The following is an 18217-nucleotide window of genomic DNA, read 5'->3' as shown; positions in this document are numbered from 1 at the left end:
ATGGAAGCTATTTCTCAATCCTACAGGTTTCTGCAATTGGGCCAGGAGGCTGCCAGTCAAGCCACTTGGTCAAGAGCAGTTCTGCTGTCTGGAAGTCAGGACGTCACTGGGTGTAAGTGGCTTGAGGACTGCTTCATGCATCATCCATTCTCACTCCATTCCACATTGTGCGGTTCACATGATGTTGATCTATTAAGGTAGGTGAATGGTTTGTCATAAAGCAGGGGCAGGCAACTTGTGGCCCTCCAGATGTTGTTGGATTGCACCTCCCATCATCCTTTGCCATTGACTATGCTCAAGAGAACTGATGGGGCATCTGTTATATCTGGAGAGCCACATGATCCCCACCCCCCTCGTAAAGGATATTTCTGCCTATTACAGGAATTCTAGGATCATGTTCCAGAATGCACAGGGCTGCTCCCATGGCAAAATAAAATCAAGTGATGGTTTTATGCAGCTCTCCTGTCATGCAGTGAAGGAACCAATGCCATACCCCGACTATTTTGAATGACTTCCTAGCGCAGCCTTCCCCAAGCTGGCTGGGAGATTCTGGGACTTGTAGTCCACCACATCTGGAGGGCACCAGCTTGGGGAAGGCTGTCCTAGAGTGTAAGGATGAATAGTATACCCTCAGTGCAGGGGAGAGCCAACATAATCACAGCACGGTGGAATCCCGATTTGTCGGTTTCTTGTAATATAATATAAATAACATAATGAGTAATCCAGTCCGAGCCACAAGTAGCTATACAGTGATCAGCTCATTTGTGCTTGGAGACTTAAAAATGGTAACAAAGGTAAAACCTTGTACAGATGTGCATAGTACAGTGGTTATCTCAAGTGTGGTAGCAACCACTGGATCTCCCCAGTGATGAAATGGTGGTAATGACATACCAATCTTCTGCTTCGCTTGTGTGTTTTAGCACTAGTTTCATAGCGTAAGAGTCAGAAGGGATGATTACAATAATGGGTTGAATCCAGGATCTGCCTTATGTGGACAGAAGAGCTCCACTCAAAGTAGATGCCTACACACACACACACACACACACACACACTTGTCCTTAGATCACAACTCACCCCATTCAGCAGGGTGTAGCAGTTTTGGGGCTGGAGGGGCTGTCCTAGGAGAAGGGCATGAGGAAATCTGCTTTTGTTAGCCCAGATGTGTATGCCTAAATCTGGATCCAACTGTATGTATTTTTTGCTTCCTTCCATCAGTGCATGCAGAATTTATCCCTGTGGATTAAAGCAATCCTTTGAAAGCAGAGGCACAACATTAGAATTGTAAATTTTATTTTTATTGCTTGGCATGCTCAAGAATTCAATCTGAACAGAATGCTCTTTTTAAAGGCAGACTTCATTAAAGTCAACTGACTATGGTAATATCAATTACAGTGCACTGTCTTAATTATTTAAGCATATGTAAAAACCTGACTGGCAACGGTCATGGAGAGGAAGAATCTCTATAAGGAACACTCATGGAGGCTGTTTGTTCCTTCTCATGATGGTTGTGTACATTTAACAATGATGGTGTAGGACAGACACATAACTCCTACTTAACTGTTAGCGGTAGACAACAGGAACATGGAAAAAGTAGTTTTACTTGTGACCTCCCCCACCCCCACTTCCAGCTGACTATACTTTGGGTTTTGGGGAACAGGAAGGCATCCTCCAGGGAGACAAATCTGGGGCACTTGCTTGAGAGATCTGCCATCCTGTGAGAGGAAAGGAGTGGAAAGAGGCCATTTGCAGTGGCTGAGTCAGAATTAGTCCACGTTTCTTCTTAAATCGCATGCTTATGTGAAAATGGTCCATTCTATCTTTGCTCCCTTTGCTCTGTGATGGATGTCCAGAGAGCCGCTTTTGCACGCTGCTGACTCATTCAGGGAGCTGTGTTTTGTGACACACACTTGACTTGTTGCAAGCAGATATTACTTCCATTGTGCTTCTGTGTGTATGCAGCTGTCAGACAGGAGTGTGAGCCATGTGGTTTAACAAATCCTGAAGGTCTATAAAAAGTGGTACAGAGCAATATTCTCCTGCTATGCGCAGGGTCGATTATATCAGGTGAACTGGAGACAAAATGCAGATGGCTCTTGAAGAACACAAACACAGACAACTGTCACATCTTCCCAAGGTTTTATTTAGTTCCTTGCAAGAGGAAAAAAGGCGGGGTATAAATGCAATAAATAAATAAATAAATAAATAATAGTTTTGATGTCACCTCCAGGGAAGAGAAGAAGATGGCTAAGAGATGTATGAAATAATGAAGAATTTGGGAAGAATAATGAAGAGCTGTCTTCTCTTTCACATCCCAGAAGAACAGGGGGGCAAATAAAATTAATACATAGCCTATTTAAAGCAAACAGGATGTCTTCCCATTTCTCAGTGTGCCTATGAAAATACGTATCTACAGTGAGATGTGATGGTGTCTAGTAAAACAACTAGGTACAAAGGCTATTCAAAATCTATAGAAGACAGCAGTATAAAACTGGTTGATGCCTTTTAAATGTTAGCACCAGGTAGGATAACTTCATTTTTGCACTGGACTTCTAGCCCATCTGCTTTACAGGCAACTGCTTTCCAGGGAAGGGAGAAAGATGTCCAACTTCATAATTAAGTCTTTTTTGAGAACTGCTTTTGATGGGAACATATGGGGGGGGGGGTTAAGCTGCACACCAGCAGCTGTGTGTGTTTAGGATTCAGATTGGCAGCCTCTCTCTCTCTCATTTTGGGCCTGCTTTTTTCATCCACTGGACCATCTTGCACTGTTGCCAGAACAGCAATGTCCATTTCTTCCATCTACAAAGTGGGAAGGAGGAGAAGTGAGAAGAAAATCCAAGGAGCAGCCCCTTCGTCTTAGTCTGTCCAGGTCTTATAGGGTTGGAGCTGCGTGAGATGGAGCGAGCTTGTGGCTGCCCTCCAAATGGAAGGGACCCAGGCTGCTCTCGCCCCTAAACCTTTCGGCACAAGCCCAATACATGAGGAGAGAGGATTTCTCAGCATTTCCAGCTGTAAGAAAGACCTTTGATGCTTTCGAAATGCAGGCATTATGGGCTCTGTCCTCCCCTGCCCCATCCAGCTCCCTTTGCGACACCACAAAAGGGAAACATGGTTGCTTGCCCAGCCCGGGACCTCTGGAACAATTCGAGCCATGGCTGGGCACTAAAGCCCAGAATGCAGTGGAGACTGGTGCCTCTGTCTTCGGTGGGGCTGTGCATCCATTCCAGATTTCAGTCAGAACCAGCCAGAACACTAAAAGAGATGTCCAAGGTGCTGAACCGTCTTTGGGGATAGGGTTCAGCACCTTTGATAGCTCCTTTAGAGTTCTGGCTGGTTCTGACTGAAATCCAGACTGGATTTATAGCCCCACCGGAATCAGAGCCACCAGCCTCTGCTTCCCGGCAAGGTTTAAGGAAAACCGTCTCGTGTGACAGGCAGGGGGCTGGACCTGCGTGTTCTGCTTCTGCAACAGCCCCCCACCCCACCCGCCCACCTGGGCTCTGTGGGCTCCCTGCCAGGCTTCTGGTTGAACATCCCCCCCCCCACTTGTTCCAAAGCGGGGAGGGGGTAATGTTGGCCGCTGTTGCGGGGTGGTGGCGGTGAAAGGAACTGAAGAAGACGACGGTTTCCTCGAAAGCGCTGCTTCCGCGCGGAGCCGAAGGCCGGCGCCCGGTTCCCTTGGAGAGAGGCGCGGGGGGCTGGGGGCGGCGCGCAAAGCAGGGAGGGGCGGAGGCAAGGGACCCCCTCCCCACCCCATTCTCCTCTCCTCCTTGAGGGGGGGAGGCCTGGCCTGCGCATGCTTGGCTGGAGGGGCTGTCCCCGAGCCAGGCCGAGCTGGAAGGGCCTCCGGCGACGCACACGCCGTGGCCCCCGCCGCCGAGCCGGGGGGCGAGGCTGGGCTCCCGCGCGCTCCGCCGCCTGCTTGCCACGCCCGGCTCCCGCGAGGAGGCTCGCGACGGGCGGCGGCGGCGGAGACCCCTTCCCAGGCGCCTCCCCGCGACCGCGGGGCGGCAGCAAGGCGCCCCAGCGGCTGCCCTGACTCCGGAGAGAGGCCCCGCGGGGCGACCGCGGACGCCTGGCGCTCGCGTCCCGCCCGCCGCGGCCGTCGCCTGCAGCAGATGTGGAGCCTCCGAGGTGCCAGCAGCTGGGCGGGCGGCGGGAGGGGCCAGGTGGCGCCCGCCCCGCGGAGCGCCCCAGAGGGGGCGGCCACCTGCCGGCGCTCTCCGCGGTGCTGAAGCGCGCTCGCCGGGGAGCCGCGCCGCGGGAGGCGCCCGCGGACTGCTGAAGGCGCGGCGGCGGCGGCGGCGGCGCCTCCCGGCCACCTCCCCGACCCCCGGTGCGGCTCCCCGCGGCCGATCCCCATCCTGTTGCGCGGCGAGGGAGCGCGCCCTGGGCGACGAGCGGGACCCAGCCGCGGCGTCCTCCCGCCGGGGAGCCATGGCTGCGCCGGCCCAGCTGGCCTTCGCCTCCTCCTCCCTGCTGGCGGCGCTCTGGGGTAGGTGCCCCCCGTCTCTAGCGGCCTGTCCGGTCTTCCAGGGGCCGCCGGGATCCTGGAATGAAGAAGGAGTGAGACAGGGGGGAGGGGAGCGGGAGCAGGCGGTGGCGCGCCGGGTGGGCAGGGCGCGGGGGAGAAGCTGCGTCGCTGCGGAGGACGCCGGAGCGGGCTGCCTCCGCCACGGAGTCGTTAGCGGCAACGATCCCGCTGCGCCGCGGCCGCGGCGGCGCCTTGAGCGGGGTTGCCATGGCGAGGTTTTGTGCGCCGTAATTAAAGCGGAGCGCTGGTGGTGGTTTCTCGGCTGGGAGCGGGAGCGAGGGGAAGCGCAAATGTGGAGATCGTGCCCCGGGGATCATGTGGATCTGCACGTGCATGAGATCGAGTGGCGCCTACGGGGAAATGATTGGAATCAGTTCCGTAGTCACTTTTTTTTTTTTAGAGACGAGACATTGTGCATCTTCCCCCCCCCCCCTTTTTTTTTTTTTAAAGAAAATCCCCCGGGATAAAATGTGGCTTTTATGGCATGGCATTTTAGAGTGTCGTCCCCCCCCCCCCCGCCGCCGCCTTCCAAAGGAGTTGAAAAAAGAAAAGCATGTCTTTTTTGCTTATAGTTCAGGAAACAAGAGTAGCAAAATGGAATCCAGCGGTGCTTAACCTGATTTTGGATCCGAGGCTGTATCTTAAAATGTAGCGGATTCGGTGGGAAGCTTAGCAGAGAGAGAGAGAGAGAGCCTGCTGGATTTTATTACCTCTGCTGCTGGAGGCAGAATGCCCCTTGATTCCTGGGAAACATGAGCTGGAGAGTGTTATTGCACTCCTGCCCTGCTTGTGGGCTTCTCACGGGCAGCTCCAGAACTAGATAGGCCTTTAGTCTGATCTAGCAGGGCTCTCCTTATGTTCTTTTCTAGGCAGTCAAATTGCCCAGTACAGCTGAGTCCATCTCAAGTGATCAAAGCCAACAGAGGAATGATGGAGAAACGAGTGTAAAAATGGATGTCAGAAGTGCCATGGCGAAAGGATTGTCCCTTGTTGTAGAGTAACATGTTTGTGAGAGTCCAGTTTTGGTGTCAACCTGAGAGCAGATCTCAAGTCATTTGAGACATGGGAGCATTTCCACATGCAGCAACAGGGTTTTGCCTTTCCCGTATCTGTACATCCTTAAATTAGACAGGATGTGCGTTCAATTTTAAAATGGTTCTCATCCCTTTTCTATATTGCATTAGCAATGTTCACACATTTGCAACATTAACACATCTGCATAAATCGTGTCACAGAGGCTCAGTGGTGCTTTTAGAGACCTATGCAGAAATTTTCTACATAATGAAACCCTAGAACAAAGCTTCAGCTTCTGGAATGTTTTTCTTGAGCACCATGTCTCTGGAGATACAGCTAGCAAGTTTACTTAGGACAAAGAACTGCCACTGCTGAATATTAGTTGGAAAGGGTGTAGAAAGCATTATTGGTGTGCCTGGCTTCAGACTGTTGGGCAATGTTCCCTTCATTGCCAAAATATTGGGATTTTTCTTATTTGGATTGTGCTATGGAGGTCTAGAACCTTCCTGGGATAAGATAAGAAAGAAACAATTTAACCTATTCTGGAGCGAACACTAGAGTAGACATTCCAAGACATTCTCCAAGTCTTGGAGAAGAATGGTGAAGAAGAGCTCTGTTGAGTCTTGAAGATTACACACTATGATAGGGCACGGACCAGTTATCTTTTATTGGGGTATTTTATAATTCAAGTTTTATGCTTATCTTTTTCAAAATTGTGAGTGTTTGGGGTGGAGCAGCCTATAAATGTAGATAAAGGAAAATAACATGCCAATGGAATGACAAGAACCAAATATTCAGAGGGTTTCCAAACTGCATTTGTATGGTGTGTATTTGAACTCCAAACTCTGTGTAGAAAAGCAGCCTTTGCCTTCCAGGTTTTTTTTTTAAAAAAGCCTTGCAGCATTTGTGTGTGTGATCAGCAGTTCTGGGTTATGTATCACATGTGTGCTGACACCTAAATATCAGTTTCAATTTTAGCTCAAATAATTAAAGTGAATTTCAGTGATGTCTGAGATCTCAAAAGGTGCAGAGTCAGTGTTGGAGGAAGGGAAGGAACATCTCATAAATCTGAAAATACGGATTATTTCTTGGGATGAGTATAGAGAGGAAAGCGTTTGCTAATCCTGATGCTGAATTCATCCTCAGTGAATGCCAGTGGTGAATTAAAGGCTTTATTTTCATGGAGAAATAGAAGAGGCTTGAATAACAGATTGTTCCCTGTGTTGCTCCATCCCTGTCTCTGTGTTTGGTGGTCCTGTCTTCTTTTTCCCTGCTTGGGAATGGGTCTCTCTCCCAATTGTGCATGCTCGTATGTACACACTGGATGCTGTGCCTTCTGTGTCCTGGCACCAACTCCATTCCTGTCCAGTGGGTGTCTGCTCTGCAGTTTGTGTCGAAGTGCCGTCGGAGACAGAGGCCGTCCAGGGATCACCCATGAAGCTGATGTGCATTTCCTGCATGAAGCGTGAAGAGGTTTCTGCTAACACTGTGGTGAAATGGTACTATAAGGCCGAAGGAGGCAAAGATGTGCCCGTAAGTAACTTATTGGGTGACTCGAGCTACAAGCATGTGAGGTGAAAATTAGAAAAGGGCTTGGGGTGGAGCATATTGTTTCCTTCTTTGGCTAAAGAGGAGAGAAATAAAGTGAAAAGTAGTAGTTATTTCTGTGGGCTACTCTAGATAAGCTGGTGTGTTTGCACTATAAAGGTGTGAGTTCAATCAGTAGCAGACACTAGCAGATAATAGGCAAGTAGCAGAAAATGAATCCCTTCCAGTGTCTTGGTCATTTCTCTTTTAAGATCAAGAAAGGTGGCTTGCCTCTTGGTGGCCATATTAGAATTGGGGCCCTGTTGTCTTTCAGTGTGTATGAAGGTAGTACGAGCAAGTTCCTTTTCAGAAAAATCAGTAGCTTCAGTGGATGAGATGGGACAGGAAAAGGGGTGAACTGAAGGAATTAGTATCTGCCTCCTAAATTTTGACCCAGTAGAGCCTCTTCTTTCCAATCGCAGTGAGGCAGGTTCTGACTGGAATGACCCTCAAATGAGAACTTGACCTCTAACTGTGGAAATTGGCCTTTCTGTCATATTGCTTTATTACTAATCATTTTAATGAGAGTCCTGTTCTCACTCACATTAGGTTCTGTGGCAAGGATGTGGGAACTGTTTTCCAAAAAGTGTTACAAGGATTGGGTGGTAATCTGACAAGAGCAGTTTCAGGCAAACTAAATCAGAAAGAATAAGTGTCCTAAGAGTTTATGGAGAGGGGTGTGTATCTGCGTATGTGTCATATTCACGTATTTTCACATACTCCCTAAAATATTTACTGCTCAGTTAAGTTATTAGTTTGGCAAAACAAAAAATTAAATGGTGGTTTATTCACAGAGCAGCTAAAGACACCATATTGGTGGGATCAATGTCTTTGCAATGCTTCCTCTATTTCTGTTCTGACATACAAGGACTATGGGCATTTCTACATGAGGCTTTTATCCCACACCTTTACTGGGGCTTCTGCTTCTGGATTTATTGTGGGATTAAGGTTGGCTGCTTTACACGCACTTTTTTCCCAGGGTTTTTCTTTCTCTGCCTTTCTATATATTTTATTATACAGCCACTAGGTGGTGCTGTGGTATAGCAGAATTGTGCAATTACATGCTATAAATATAACACCATTCAGGAAAATACTGCACTTTTCTTGATCTAAAAAATCAGTGATAATGGTTGCAAAGCACAGGAGAGGCCCTGAAGGATCGTGTAAAGGACCAGCAAACTATTGTGAGTGAGCACAATAGAGTGCACAATAAAAGCATCATGCAGAAAGGCTCTGTCTCTACAGCTGTTTTCAGATGTCACTTATGCCACCTGGACAAAGAACCCAGTGTTGGCTACACTATTGTCAAGATGCTACTGTAGCAGAAGTTCCACCACCAACCAAAAGATATTGTCTCTTGTTGTTCACTTCTGAGGCCTGTGTCTCATTCTCTGATGTTCTACATTACTGACATCTTGTTTAAAGGGCACATAGAAAGATGGGGGAGGTTAAGATATATGAGTGCTGAGTGCTCTGAAGATACAGATGTTTAAAGGAACACACTTCCACAGAAACATTTTCAACAATCTAGTTTCATTTCCTAAAGTGAATAATAAATTATTGGAAGGTAGCCTAGATGGCTGGAAACGACTGCATTCTTCCTTTTTCTGCTTCCCACAGATCTACGAGTACAACAATGAGAAACGGGAACTTGAGAGTCACTTCCGTGGCCGGCTCCAGTGGAATGGCAGTGCAGACATGCAGGATGTGTCCATCTCTGTGCTCAACATCACTCTGAATGATTCGGGAATCTATACCTGCAACGTCACCCGAGAATTCAACTTTGAGGCACATCGCCCTGTCTTTACCAGCTCTACACTGATCCATCTCACAGTGGTGGAGGAGGGTATGAAGGATGATGAGACAATCCCTTATAGAGTTAATACTGGTGTCTCTTACCAGTGCAAACAAAATGGTGATGCAGAAGTTGGTGTGTTGATGTGTAAGGTAACTGAGAAGATGAACTCGCCAGGTTTCAACCTGTTCCATCCTCTCTCTTCCTCTATTCCTCTTCAGGCTTAGTGATCTGTCAAACATCAAATTAAGAATGATTTTCAAGGTGGCCCAAAGACATTTGTTATGTGGTTGGTTAACCATGGGTCTTTATAGCCTTGCTGACGTACTGCTGTGTGTGTGTGGGGGGGGGGGAGATGCCACCTCCCATTCTTGCTTTCTTTAAGACACTGCACTCCGTTTTAATGGAAGAACTGGGACTGCAAACGTAACCGTTAAAAGTTATTGAAATTTTGAATGCGCTTGGTGAGGCATCCATAACTTGTGGCATTCTGCTCCTCACTTGCTATGTGTTATGTAGGACTCATCTGAAAGATCCCCTTACTTCAAAGTGAAAGAAGCTTGCCTTTGTTTGTTCACTTGCTAACACAGATTCCCCCCATACACACACTCTTTTGGAGTGTTAAGAAATTATTTGTCGTATTTCAGTGGTTTGGTCGATATTAATTCTTATTGTATTTATATCCTGCCTTTTTTCCTCTTGCAAGGAACCCAAGGCAGCATACATAATCCTCCTCCTCTCCATTTTATCCTCACGCCAACAAGCCTGTGAGGTGGGTTGGGCTGAGAGTGTGTGACTGGCCCAAAGTCCCCCAGTGAGCTTCATGGCCGAGCGAGGACTAGAACCCGGGTCTCCCAGCTCCCAGTCCAACATTCTAGCCACTACACCACACTGGCTCACTGAATATACTTTCAGTTCAGGGTTTGCTTACCTTTAATAATGATGATTCTTATGTAAGCCTCTTCTCCTAACCTCCAATCATCCCACATGTGTTTTCAGTTCAGCGCAATGTTTATTACAAAGTAACAACAAAACTGGGCTCATCAAGGGAAAAAGATTATCACCAGGCTAGTCTGTAATAGTTTGCTGAGAATGTCATTGCTTCAATAGAAGTAGAGCTGAATGATTGTTGAGCTAAAGACATCTTCCCCGTTACATCTCCTTCCTTACACTATGTGTGTATTCTTCTTCCCCGCCCCTGCACCCACAGCTGTATCTCCCTTTCTCTGTGTTCTCTTCCTCTATATTCTTTCCTTGCTGAAGATCCCTCCCTGCGTTGTCTCCATTTCTTGGTGGTTCTCTGTGTTTCCTTGTCTTCAGCACAATATAGAACATCTGCAGATGGGGAAAGTAAAGGAACAGGAAACTAAAGGAGAGTCTTAGCAGGTTCCAGGATGAGCATAGACATGGCTCTGTGTCTCAAGTGAAGTATGTTGTCTGAGCAACTCTGCATGTTTGAGCATGTGCTGAGGAGAACACACAGAGGAGGCATCTCCAGTGCATGTGTGGATGTTGCCAGAGGTTTAGTAGCTGGGATGGGTGGCAACACAAGGCCTTTTAAGAGACAGTAGAACCTCAGTTGTCTCACCCACTTCTAGTGCTGATCTGAAGCCACTGTCTTCCTCTGGTGTAGCTTCACAGCATTCTAGCCTACCCAGAGGTCTGATTATTCAACATGTTCAGTGTAAGTGGTTGATCATAACGTGCACTGCACCATGTTTTGTATGGATATTCCATTAAGCCTGTGAAAACCAACAGGGACACAGTCTGTGAAAAGGCTGCTTTAGAAATCGTAAAGTTCAAATGCTTGTACTGAGTGTAATAGTGGTGGTGGAGTGGGATTCATGAAGTTTGCAGTGGATGGGAACGGTATGCGCTTGGGGTCTAGACTGCAAGACGGCAGTAATTTTCCAAATGGCGCAATTTGTTCCATAAGAACTACTAAGGATGCAAGTGCCTACTGAGCTGACTCAGAACTTAAAGCCCAAGCAAGAAAAGCTGGCATCTCAGCTTCTGCGTGACAATACTGCAGTGAAGGAAGATATAGAAAGCAAGAGAAGCTCAAAGTAGGGCAGATAAAGAAAGCAAGAGAAGCTCAAAGTAGGGCACAGTGTCCTAGATCCCATGGGGGCATCTTGGCTCACCTGGAGCTTGGAATGCCTCAACAATCTCTTTGTTTCTTATCCCCTATATAGCTAGAGAAGACATAACATCTGTCATCTCTGAAATCATGATGTATATTCTCCTGGTCTTCCTCACCTTGTGGCTGCTGATAGAAATGGTCTATTGCTACAGGAAAGTCTCCAAAGCAGAGGAGGCTGCCCAGGAAAATGCGTAAGTGTGCAAAACATAGGCATTTTGGCACGGCCATCTCAAGATGTTTTGCTGCCTGAGACAAAGGACAAGATGGCACCCACTGCCGCCGCCACGTACCAAAGCTGACTAGATTGGCAATAGAACCACAGTTCACCGCTGGCTGCCGCTACCACACCTGAGGGCAGCAGGGGTGCAGAGCAGACTATGTGGTACACATACAGCTCTGTCCTCAAATACCTTCCCCTCACAGCCCACCCTCTTGAGGCAACCACTGCACTCTGCCTAATGGTAGGGCTGGTTCTGCATTTCAGAATGGGTTAAAAAGAGAAGCAAATCAGAAATGCATTACACCAGCATTATATACCAGCATAAAATGTGCTCCAGTTCAGCACTTTGTTGCAGATATGGTGGCTGTAATACAGACCTGGGACTCCCTGACTACAAGGCCTTCCCTAGTCACTTCCCTGGAAGTTTACCTCTCCACATGCATGCACTGCCATCGGTGTGAATGACCACACAGAAGGGCTCCATGTACATCAGAGCAAACACAGGGGCTTTGTATTGGAAGAATGAACATGTGAAGCTGCCTTATACTGAATCAGACCAATTGATCCCTCTAGCCCTATACTGTATCATCCCATTGTCTGACTGGCAGCAGCACTCACTCAGGCAGAGGTCTTTCACAGCCCTGCTGAGACCTCTCCTTTTAACTGGGGCTTCCAAGGATCAAATCTAGGATCTTCTGCATGTAAAGCCTCTCTATGCTCTACCACTGAGGTATGGCCCCTCTCCCTGTTAAGGCTTTTGAAAATTAAGTGTGTGGCAGTTTAGGCCTCTTCTGGAAATAACATTGTCTTCTTGATCTATAGGACTGACTACCTCGCCATCCCTTCAGAAAACAAGGAGAACTGTGCTGTGCCCGTGGAGGAGTAGAAGATGAAACCAGACAGGGGTACAATTTGTGACAAAGGTGGGAATGCTCTGTGTAAAACAAATAGTTGGCTGGCTGGTTAGTGAATCAAAATCTGTGTACAGGGGACCATTTGTGGGAGTATTTGTCCAAGGAAATTGCTGAGCTTTTTGGAAATGGTTGGAGAAAAGGTTGGTAGACAGAACATAGACATCTATAGATAGGATGGTATGTGACTCCAGTAGCAGTTCTGCCAAGATTGCGGAATGGGCTGGAATTATTAAGAGCCTCGAGTCCATAAATTTCAGCATACTGATTATCTGAATTATATAGTGTTTTATAACTACAAGAACACCACCTAGGGTACCACTGAGAAAAGGTGCAGTCCTACGCATGTTTAGGCAGAAAAAGGTTCTACAATTCCCAGAATTTGCCAGCCAGTATGGCTGGCTGGGGAATTCTGGGAATTGTAGGGCTTTTCTTTTCAGTCTAAACATGCATAGGATTGTGCCCTAAAAGAATTTTGCTTTTCTCTTGGATTTGCAGCCCATTTCACCTGCATTTCTCAATGCATCTCAGGGGCAGCAGATAATCACACATTTGGATAAATAAGTAGGCTATACTACTGTGGGACTGCAAAGGGAATGGAGGAAATTGGGGCATTTGTCAAATGTTTGCCATACACATTCGGTTGCAGCACTTGCTGTAGGATCCAGAGTACCTTTCAGCAAGAAGAGTGTGTGAACCAACTATTTCCTCGTCTCCTCCCATTAGAACATACACAGGGCTGGACTTTAGCTCAACCTTTCCCATATTGTTTACTCAGTGATGACTACTTTACACAAAAACAATTATCCAAGTTGATGATGATAGTTTGGCAAGGATAGCTGAGAAAGCTATTCTAGTTATACGATGGATATTAATGAGCCATTTCATTTAGTCACAGGTTTAACCAGGTATCTTTGGCATTTACTGGGTTTTAAGAAGCATAAATCAAGTCAACCATATTTTCTATGCTTGGGAGAACATCAGAACTCAGTTATCTTGTGAGAAATAGCATACTATGAATATAGGGCAAGGAGAAGTAGAGCCTGTTCTTAAACTATATCATATCTGCAGGTCCCTATGTTTTATACCAACGTGCACAGCGGGATTGGTTGCCTAACAAAATGCTTTAGAGTAAAACAAAAACTGCACTGGCCCAGCCTTTCCTATGTTATAACATGCACATTCTGCCTACATCAGTATAAACTGGTGAATATGAACATGAAGCTAATCGGGTAGATCCCCTACAGGCAAATCCTGGGGGAGACATGTTCACCTTTTCTGGAGATAAAGTCCAAGCGGTGTTCCTATTTATTTGCACAATGAGAGTATCCCAACTGTGAGATGCTTAAAAGCAAGATTAGGGGATCCCAAAACTAGGTATCTGAGGATGTGGAGCGTGCATATGCACCTGTGTATGTGTGCGTGTGCTGGCAAGTCATGCATTTTACGTATGCAGGCTTCTATCCAAACTTCTAAAAGTGGAAGGCGAATCACAGCCAGCCTATTCATCTTGCTTTCAGGGACTCTGCAGACAAAAGGACTAAGTCACTGCAGGCGGGTTTGCAGTGCCAAGAGGAGGAACCATGAGAAAGTGTAAATTCATTTCCATTTGTCTGGGACATTACACAGTTTCGACTTCATGGCTCCCATCTGGAGTGATCAGCCCATCTGCTAAAGACTCTCCTTTGAGGCATGCCGAGTCAAAGGGGTTGGGGTAGAGCAGCTTCTCCATCACCATAATCTCAACAGCTTTGTAAATACTAACTCATCTCACCTCTCGCTGACACAGATTTTCCTTTGGGTGCTTTCAGACATCACAGCGACCCCAGAGCAATGCACTCCAGCATTCAAGTGATATTCATTTAACCATCATTGGCTTAGTGTTAATTATCACAGTGCCTCCGTGATGTCACGGAAAGTCCTCTGTACGTTCCTGGGGCAACCAAGAGAGTGGATATGTTTTGGCCGATCCCTTCACAAGCAAATGGACATCCGGGCAGGGGTGATAGGGTGATTAAACTGTTTGACTGTTCATGAAACTGTGGGGTAGATGTGTAGGGAAAGGCTCAAGGAGCCAGCGATCAGGTTGAGCTCTGGGGTAAGAGTGACATCAGAAAGCACCCTCTATTTGCATAATATGCTAATTTCATATTGCGGCACTCCATGGTATATCACAGTACTTGTCTGATGTGAATGGGACAAGATTAGTCAGGTCGCCAGTGATTTAGTAAAACTCAAACAACAAACTTTTAAAGAATGCCAGCAAGATACAGAAGGCAGCTACAGAGAACCACTTCACCAAACACCTGCAATCCTGCATCTGATGTATGTTAACGTTTTCCTTGGCGTCTGGCAGGATCATAAGGGTGGCTGCATTGCCCGGGGCAAGAGAACTTAATCCAGGACAGCACGGGCTTCTCCGTTAGGCCAGGTGTCCTTTGATGTACTTAAGAGGTGGAAGTAAGTAGTACGGAAAGCTCTACTTGGATAGAATTATGGGCCGGCTGAAGATGACAACATGTTTTTCAGCAGTGTCTTTAAGAGCTGCAGGGCACTGAAGAAATTGGGAACTGCAGCTGCTCCCATCACAGACCTCTCTGGCAGAGAACCAGAGCCAGCCAAGCCTTTGCCTGCCCTCTGTTGCCCCTCGTCGACAATTCAAAATTCTCCCTGGTAAGGGCTTGCATGACGGTGGGGGAAGAAAACAGAGCAAGACCTATGTGGACAGACAAGCCGCACAGGAAATTCCGCCGCTGCTCACATAGGCCTGCCAGCCTTCTCTGATGCACCCATCCCAGTTCAGAAGAATGCACAGCATTCAAGATGCACTTTTTCCCAGTGCTCCGAGTGTTTCGTATGTTTATCTCATCCCAGCCATTCTGTAAGGCAGGCCTTATCATCCCTGGAATAGGAGGAGGGAGCTAAAGCCACCCAGTGACTGCCCGGTGACCTACTTTATTATTTAAGGAATTTATATTTAACAGTTGCAACTCACCTTCCTTAATATGCAACATTAGATGGACTTATTAAAATTCTGTCCAGCAGTAGCATCCATAATGGCATATAGCAAAAACTAGGGTCTAGCTTTAATGCCCACGTTAAGCTCTCTCTGTCTTCCCCTGCATGAATAGAGTATTTTTCTTCACACTAAGGCAGAGGTGGGGAACCTGTGGCCCTGCAGGACTACAGTTTCCATCATCCCTGACCACTGACTATGTTGGCAGGGGCTGATGCCAGTTGGAGAGTCCCACAACATAGGCAGGGCCATAGACTCTAAGGCCTCTTTCTTGATTTCTGTCAATGATTTGCATTTTAGGTTTAGGAAAGTTACATTGCCTAATCCAGTCTAGTCTAGATCCACTCTCTGCTTCCATCACTTGCAATAATGAAATCTGAGAATACTCTCATTCCCAAGATGAGAATTAAATAATAGTTCTGGCAACTCAGAAAGCTTCTCCAGGAAAAGACACACACACACACACACACACACACACACACACTGGCACAGATTGTTATTTCCTTTCTCAGCTGCTTCCATAATTTCTTTAAAAAGGACACTTGCTTGTGCCTTTCTTCTAATCCAGTAGTTCATGCAGGATTTCTGATGGCCAGGACAATCTCCCGTGGCTGGGTGCCTTACATAGGCACACAAGAGAAACCATGTATAATGTCTTCATCTCCAAAGGTAGATTGTGTCTTTTGTCTGTGTCACATGGAAAAGGCACAGGTGACTTAGAAAGAGACAGCAAAATAAAAAGCAAAGAACCCACGTGATGCACTGTCTTTTGTTCATTATATTTTATTCATACTTTTAATCCATTTTTTTTCTAGCTACTTTACATTAAGATTTTGGCTTTGTAGCCTTTATAACTCCTAGGTTCTAGCAGTCAAGTTTGTGGTTGTTGGGTTTTTTTGTTGGTTTTTTTAAATCAATTTGTATTGGACCTTGCGCACAGCGCAAGGCTTATGATAGTTACAGAATTAGACACACAGACAGCCAGACAACTCCTATAGACACAAGTAGGGATCCTTCTGCAAGTGGTCCAGCTCCAGTTATGTCTTATTACCACAGACCCTTCCAGCTGTAAGAAATATTTGGGAGGTGGGAAAAGGGGTGCTACTTGGCCTTCTAGTCTGTTCCCTTTCTGTCTCCTCCTTTGAGCGTGCTGAAATGTGGCTGAGGAAACTTGCTCATCTGAGTAAGAGTTGTCAGGGTCTAGGCCAGATGTTCATGATTAAGGTGGGGCTGGGGGAGGAGGAGGGAGGAGGAGGAGAGGTGGCGTTAAAGTCATCATCACCACCACCACGTGGGGAACAATCTTGAACTGGCCACTGATTGAGCAGCCACAGAAGTCAGTCTCCAAGACTCTGGCACTGCTAGGGGAGTTTGAATCATGGGGAAGTCACCCGAGCAGCTCGTAGCCCTGAGCTGTGTTGTGCCAACACCAGCACCACCCAAAAATCTAATGCAAAGCTCAGGTTGGGAGGCCAGTCCTTCAAACCTTAGCAACAAAACTGAGCCAAGTGAGGTAATTCAAAAAATGGCCAGAGCGAGAAGATACCCTGAGCCATGTGCAAACGCAATTCCTTCAGAAGAAAGGAGGGAGAGTTTGTTTTCCTCACCACAGTATAACACATGCATGTCGGAACACACTGCTGCCATGAGAAGGAATGCAGAAGCCTGGATAGCATCGGGTCAGCCCATGTAGGGCTCCAAGAGCCTAGAATTCTAAGGAAAAGGGAGAATGGTTGTACCACACCTAGGCAGAGAGGAGGTGGAATAGGGGCAGAATGCATAGAAAGGCAAGATGCTATCAAGTTTTGCTTCTTTCCAAGGAATAAGGGGAGGAGATGTTCTAGCACGAGCTGCTAATGGTGAAATCACTACCCTTTCTCAGTAAGGAAGGCATGTGGTTGCACCTCAGCAAGTCAGGGTGAGAGTTCACACTCCAATTTGGCTGATTTGCACATCTCGTGTGTGGGGGGGTGTTGTGGCACAAAAATAGATTCATCTGTGCTTCTGATAAGCATGAGGCCTGAGAATGAGAGGAGAAATTAAGAGAGGAGGTAGGGAGACCAGGGAGCAACATCTGGGAACCAATTCCTCTTATGAAACAAAGTTATCACCCAGGTCATTTTGCAGACTGGGTTGTTCAGATCCAAAAGAAGAATTTGTTAGGCTTAAAATTCTCTCGTACCTTTGAGCCAGTCCAGATTATAAGACTGAGAAGCCAACAATGGACACTACAAATGATACATTAATTGATCTACTATATGTCCCAAGTGTAACTGTTAGCTATGTTTGCTGGCTTCCTGTGTAGTTATGCTGAAATCACTCAGCAGAGATGACGTTTTGAAACTGACTGCGGTCATGAGAATGGAGCTACTGGTTACAAATGCAACAGTGTCCTCTAAGGATGTCCTTCCTCAAGACTTGTTTCCCAGGAGATGGGTGGAGTGCAGAAAGCACACAGGTACAAAGGAGCCTGCATCATGCTCATCGTACCTTTCTTTCATCAAGCACAAGCTAACAACAGCAAGAATTGTTACCAAAACTTTACAGCCCTACGACTGAAGGGAAGCTAGTGTATCTGATTCAATGACATTTAAAACCAGATTCGGTACAATCCGGGAGGGAGGGGGGGATATTATAAATACAGTTAAACTCAGTTAAATTTAATAAAATCTCAGCTTTCCTGTCTCTGGATTGTATCCTTTAAGCATGAACTAAACAAAAAGGGTGTGCCTCCATGAAATTGAGAGCACTTGAATGCAGTGGACCTTGCTTTAAATTTCAAGCACGTCTTCACAAAAGTTTCTGAGAGACACACAGAAGGCTTTCCCTTCACCAGCAACGGCAGCCCCGTTCAACAATGGAAAAAGGGTCACACATACATCCTTTTGTGCATGCAAATCTGCTTGCTGTGTACAAATTAATGGGGCAGCTCTGCACACAAGAGCTCTGCGTGCACCTTTAGGGCCCCCTGGACAATGACATCTGTCATCTGTCTGT

The 18217-nt window shown here is 46.8% G+C and overlaps 1 protein-coding gene across 2 annotated transcripts; it reads left to right on the top strand.

Moving 5' to 3' along the window:
* The first annotated feature begins 4231 nt into the window (after window positions 1-4231).
* Window positions 4232-15972, top strand: SCN3B (sodium voltage-gated channel beta subunit 3). Of its 2 annotated transcripts, XM_084803618.1 has the most exons (7): window positions 4378-4495; window positions 6918-7081; window positions 8756-8981; window positions 11126-11264; window positions 12116-12216; window positions 13725-14480; window positions 15849-15951. In XM_084803618.1, the coding sequence occupies exons 1-5, from the start codon at window positions 4438-4440 to the stop codon at window positions 12177-12179; spliced, it is 651 nt and encodes a 216-aa protein (XP_084659744.1). In that variant the 5' UTR covers window positions 4378-4437; the 3' UTR covers window positions 12180-12216; window positions 13725-14480; window positions 15849-15951. The 2 variants fall into 2 exon arrangements, with proteins under 2 accessions (XP_084659742.1, XP_084659744.1); XM_084803616.1 differs by having other exon boundaries at window positions 4232-4495; window positions 13725-15972.
* Window positions 15973-18217: the final 2245 nt, after the last annotated feature.

Source organism: Heloderma suspectum, chromosome 6 (assembly GCF_057233095.1).
Source record: "Heloderma suspectum isolate Gila_16-S chromosome 6, 16-S_ref, whole genome shotgun sequence".
Taxonomy (NCBI): Eukaryota; Metazoa; Chordata; class Lepidosauria; order Squamata; family Helodermatidae; genus Heloderma; species Heloderma suspectum.
Note: the sequence above shows the minus strand (reverse complement) of the source record. Positions and strands in the feature narration are given on the sequence as shown.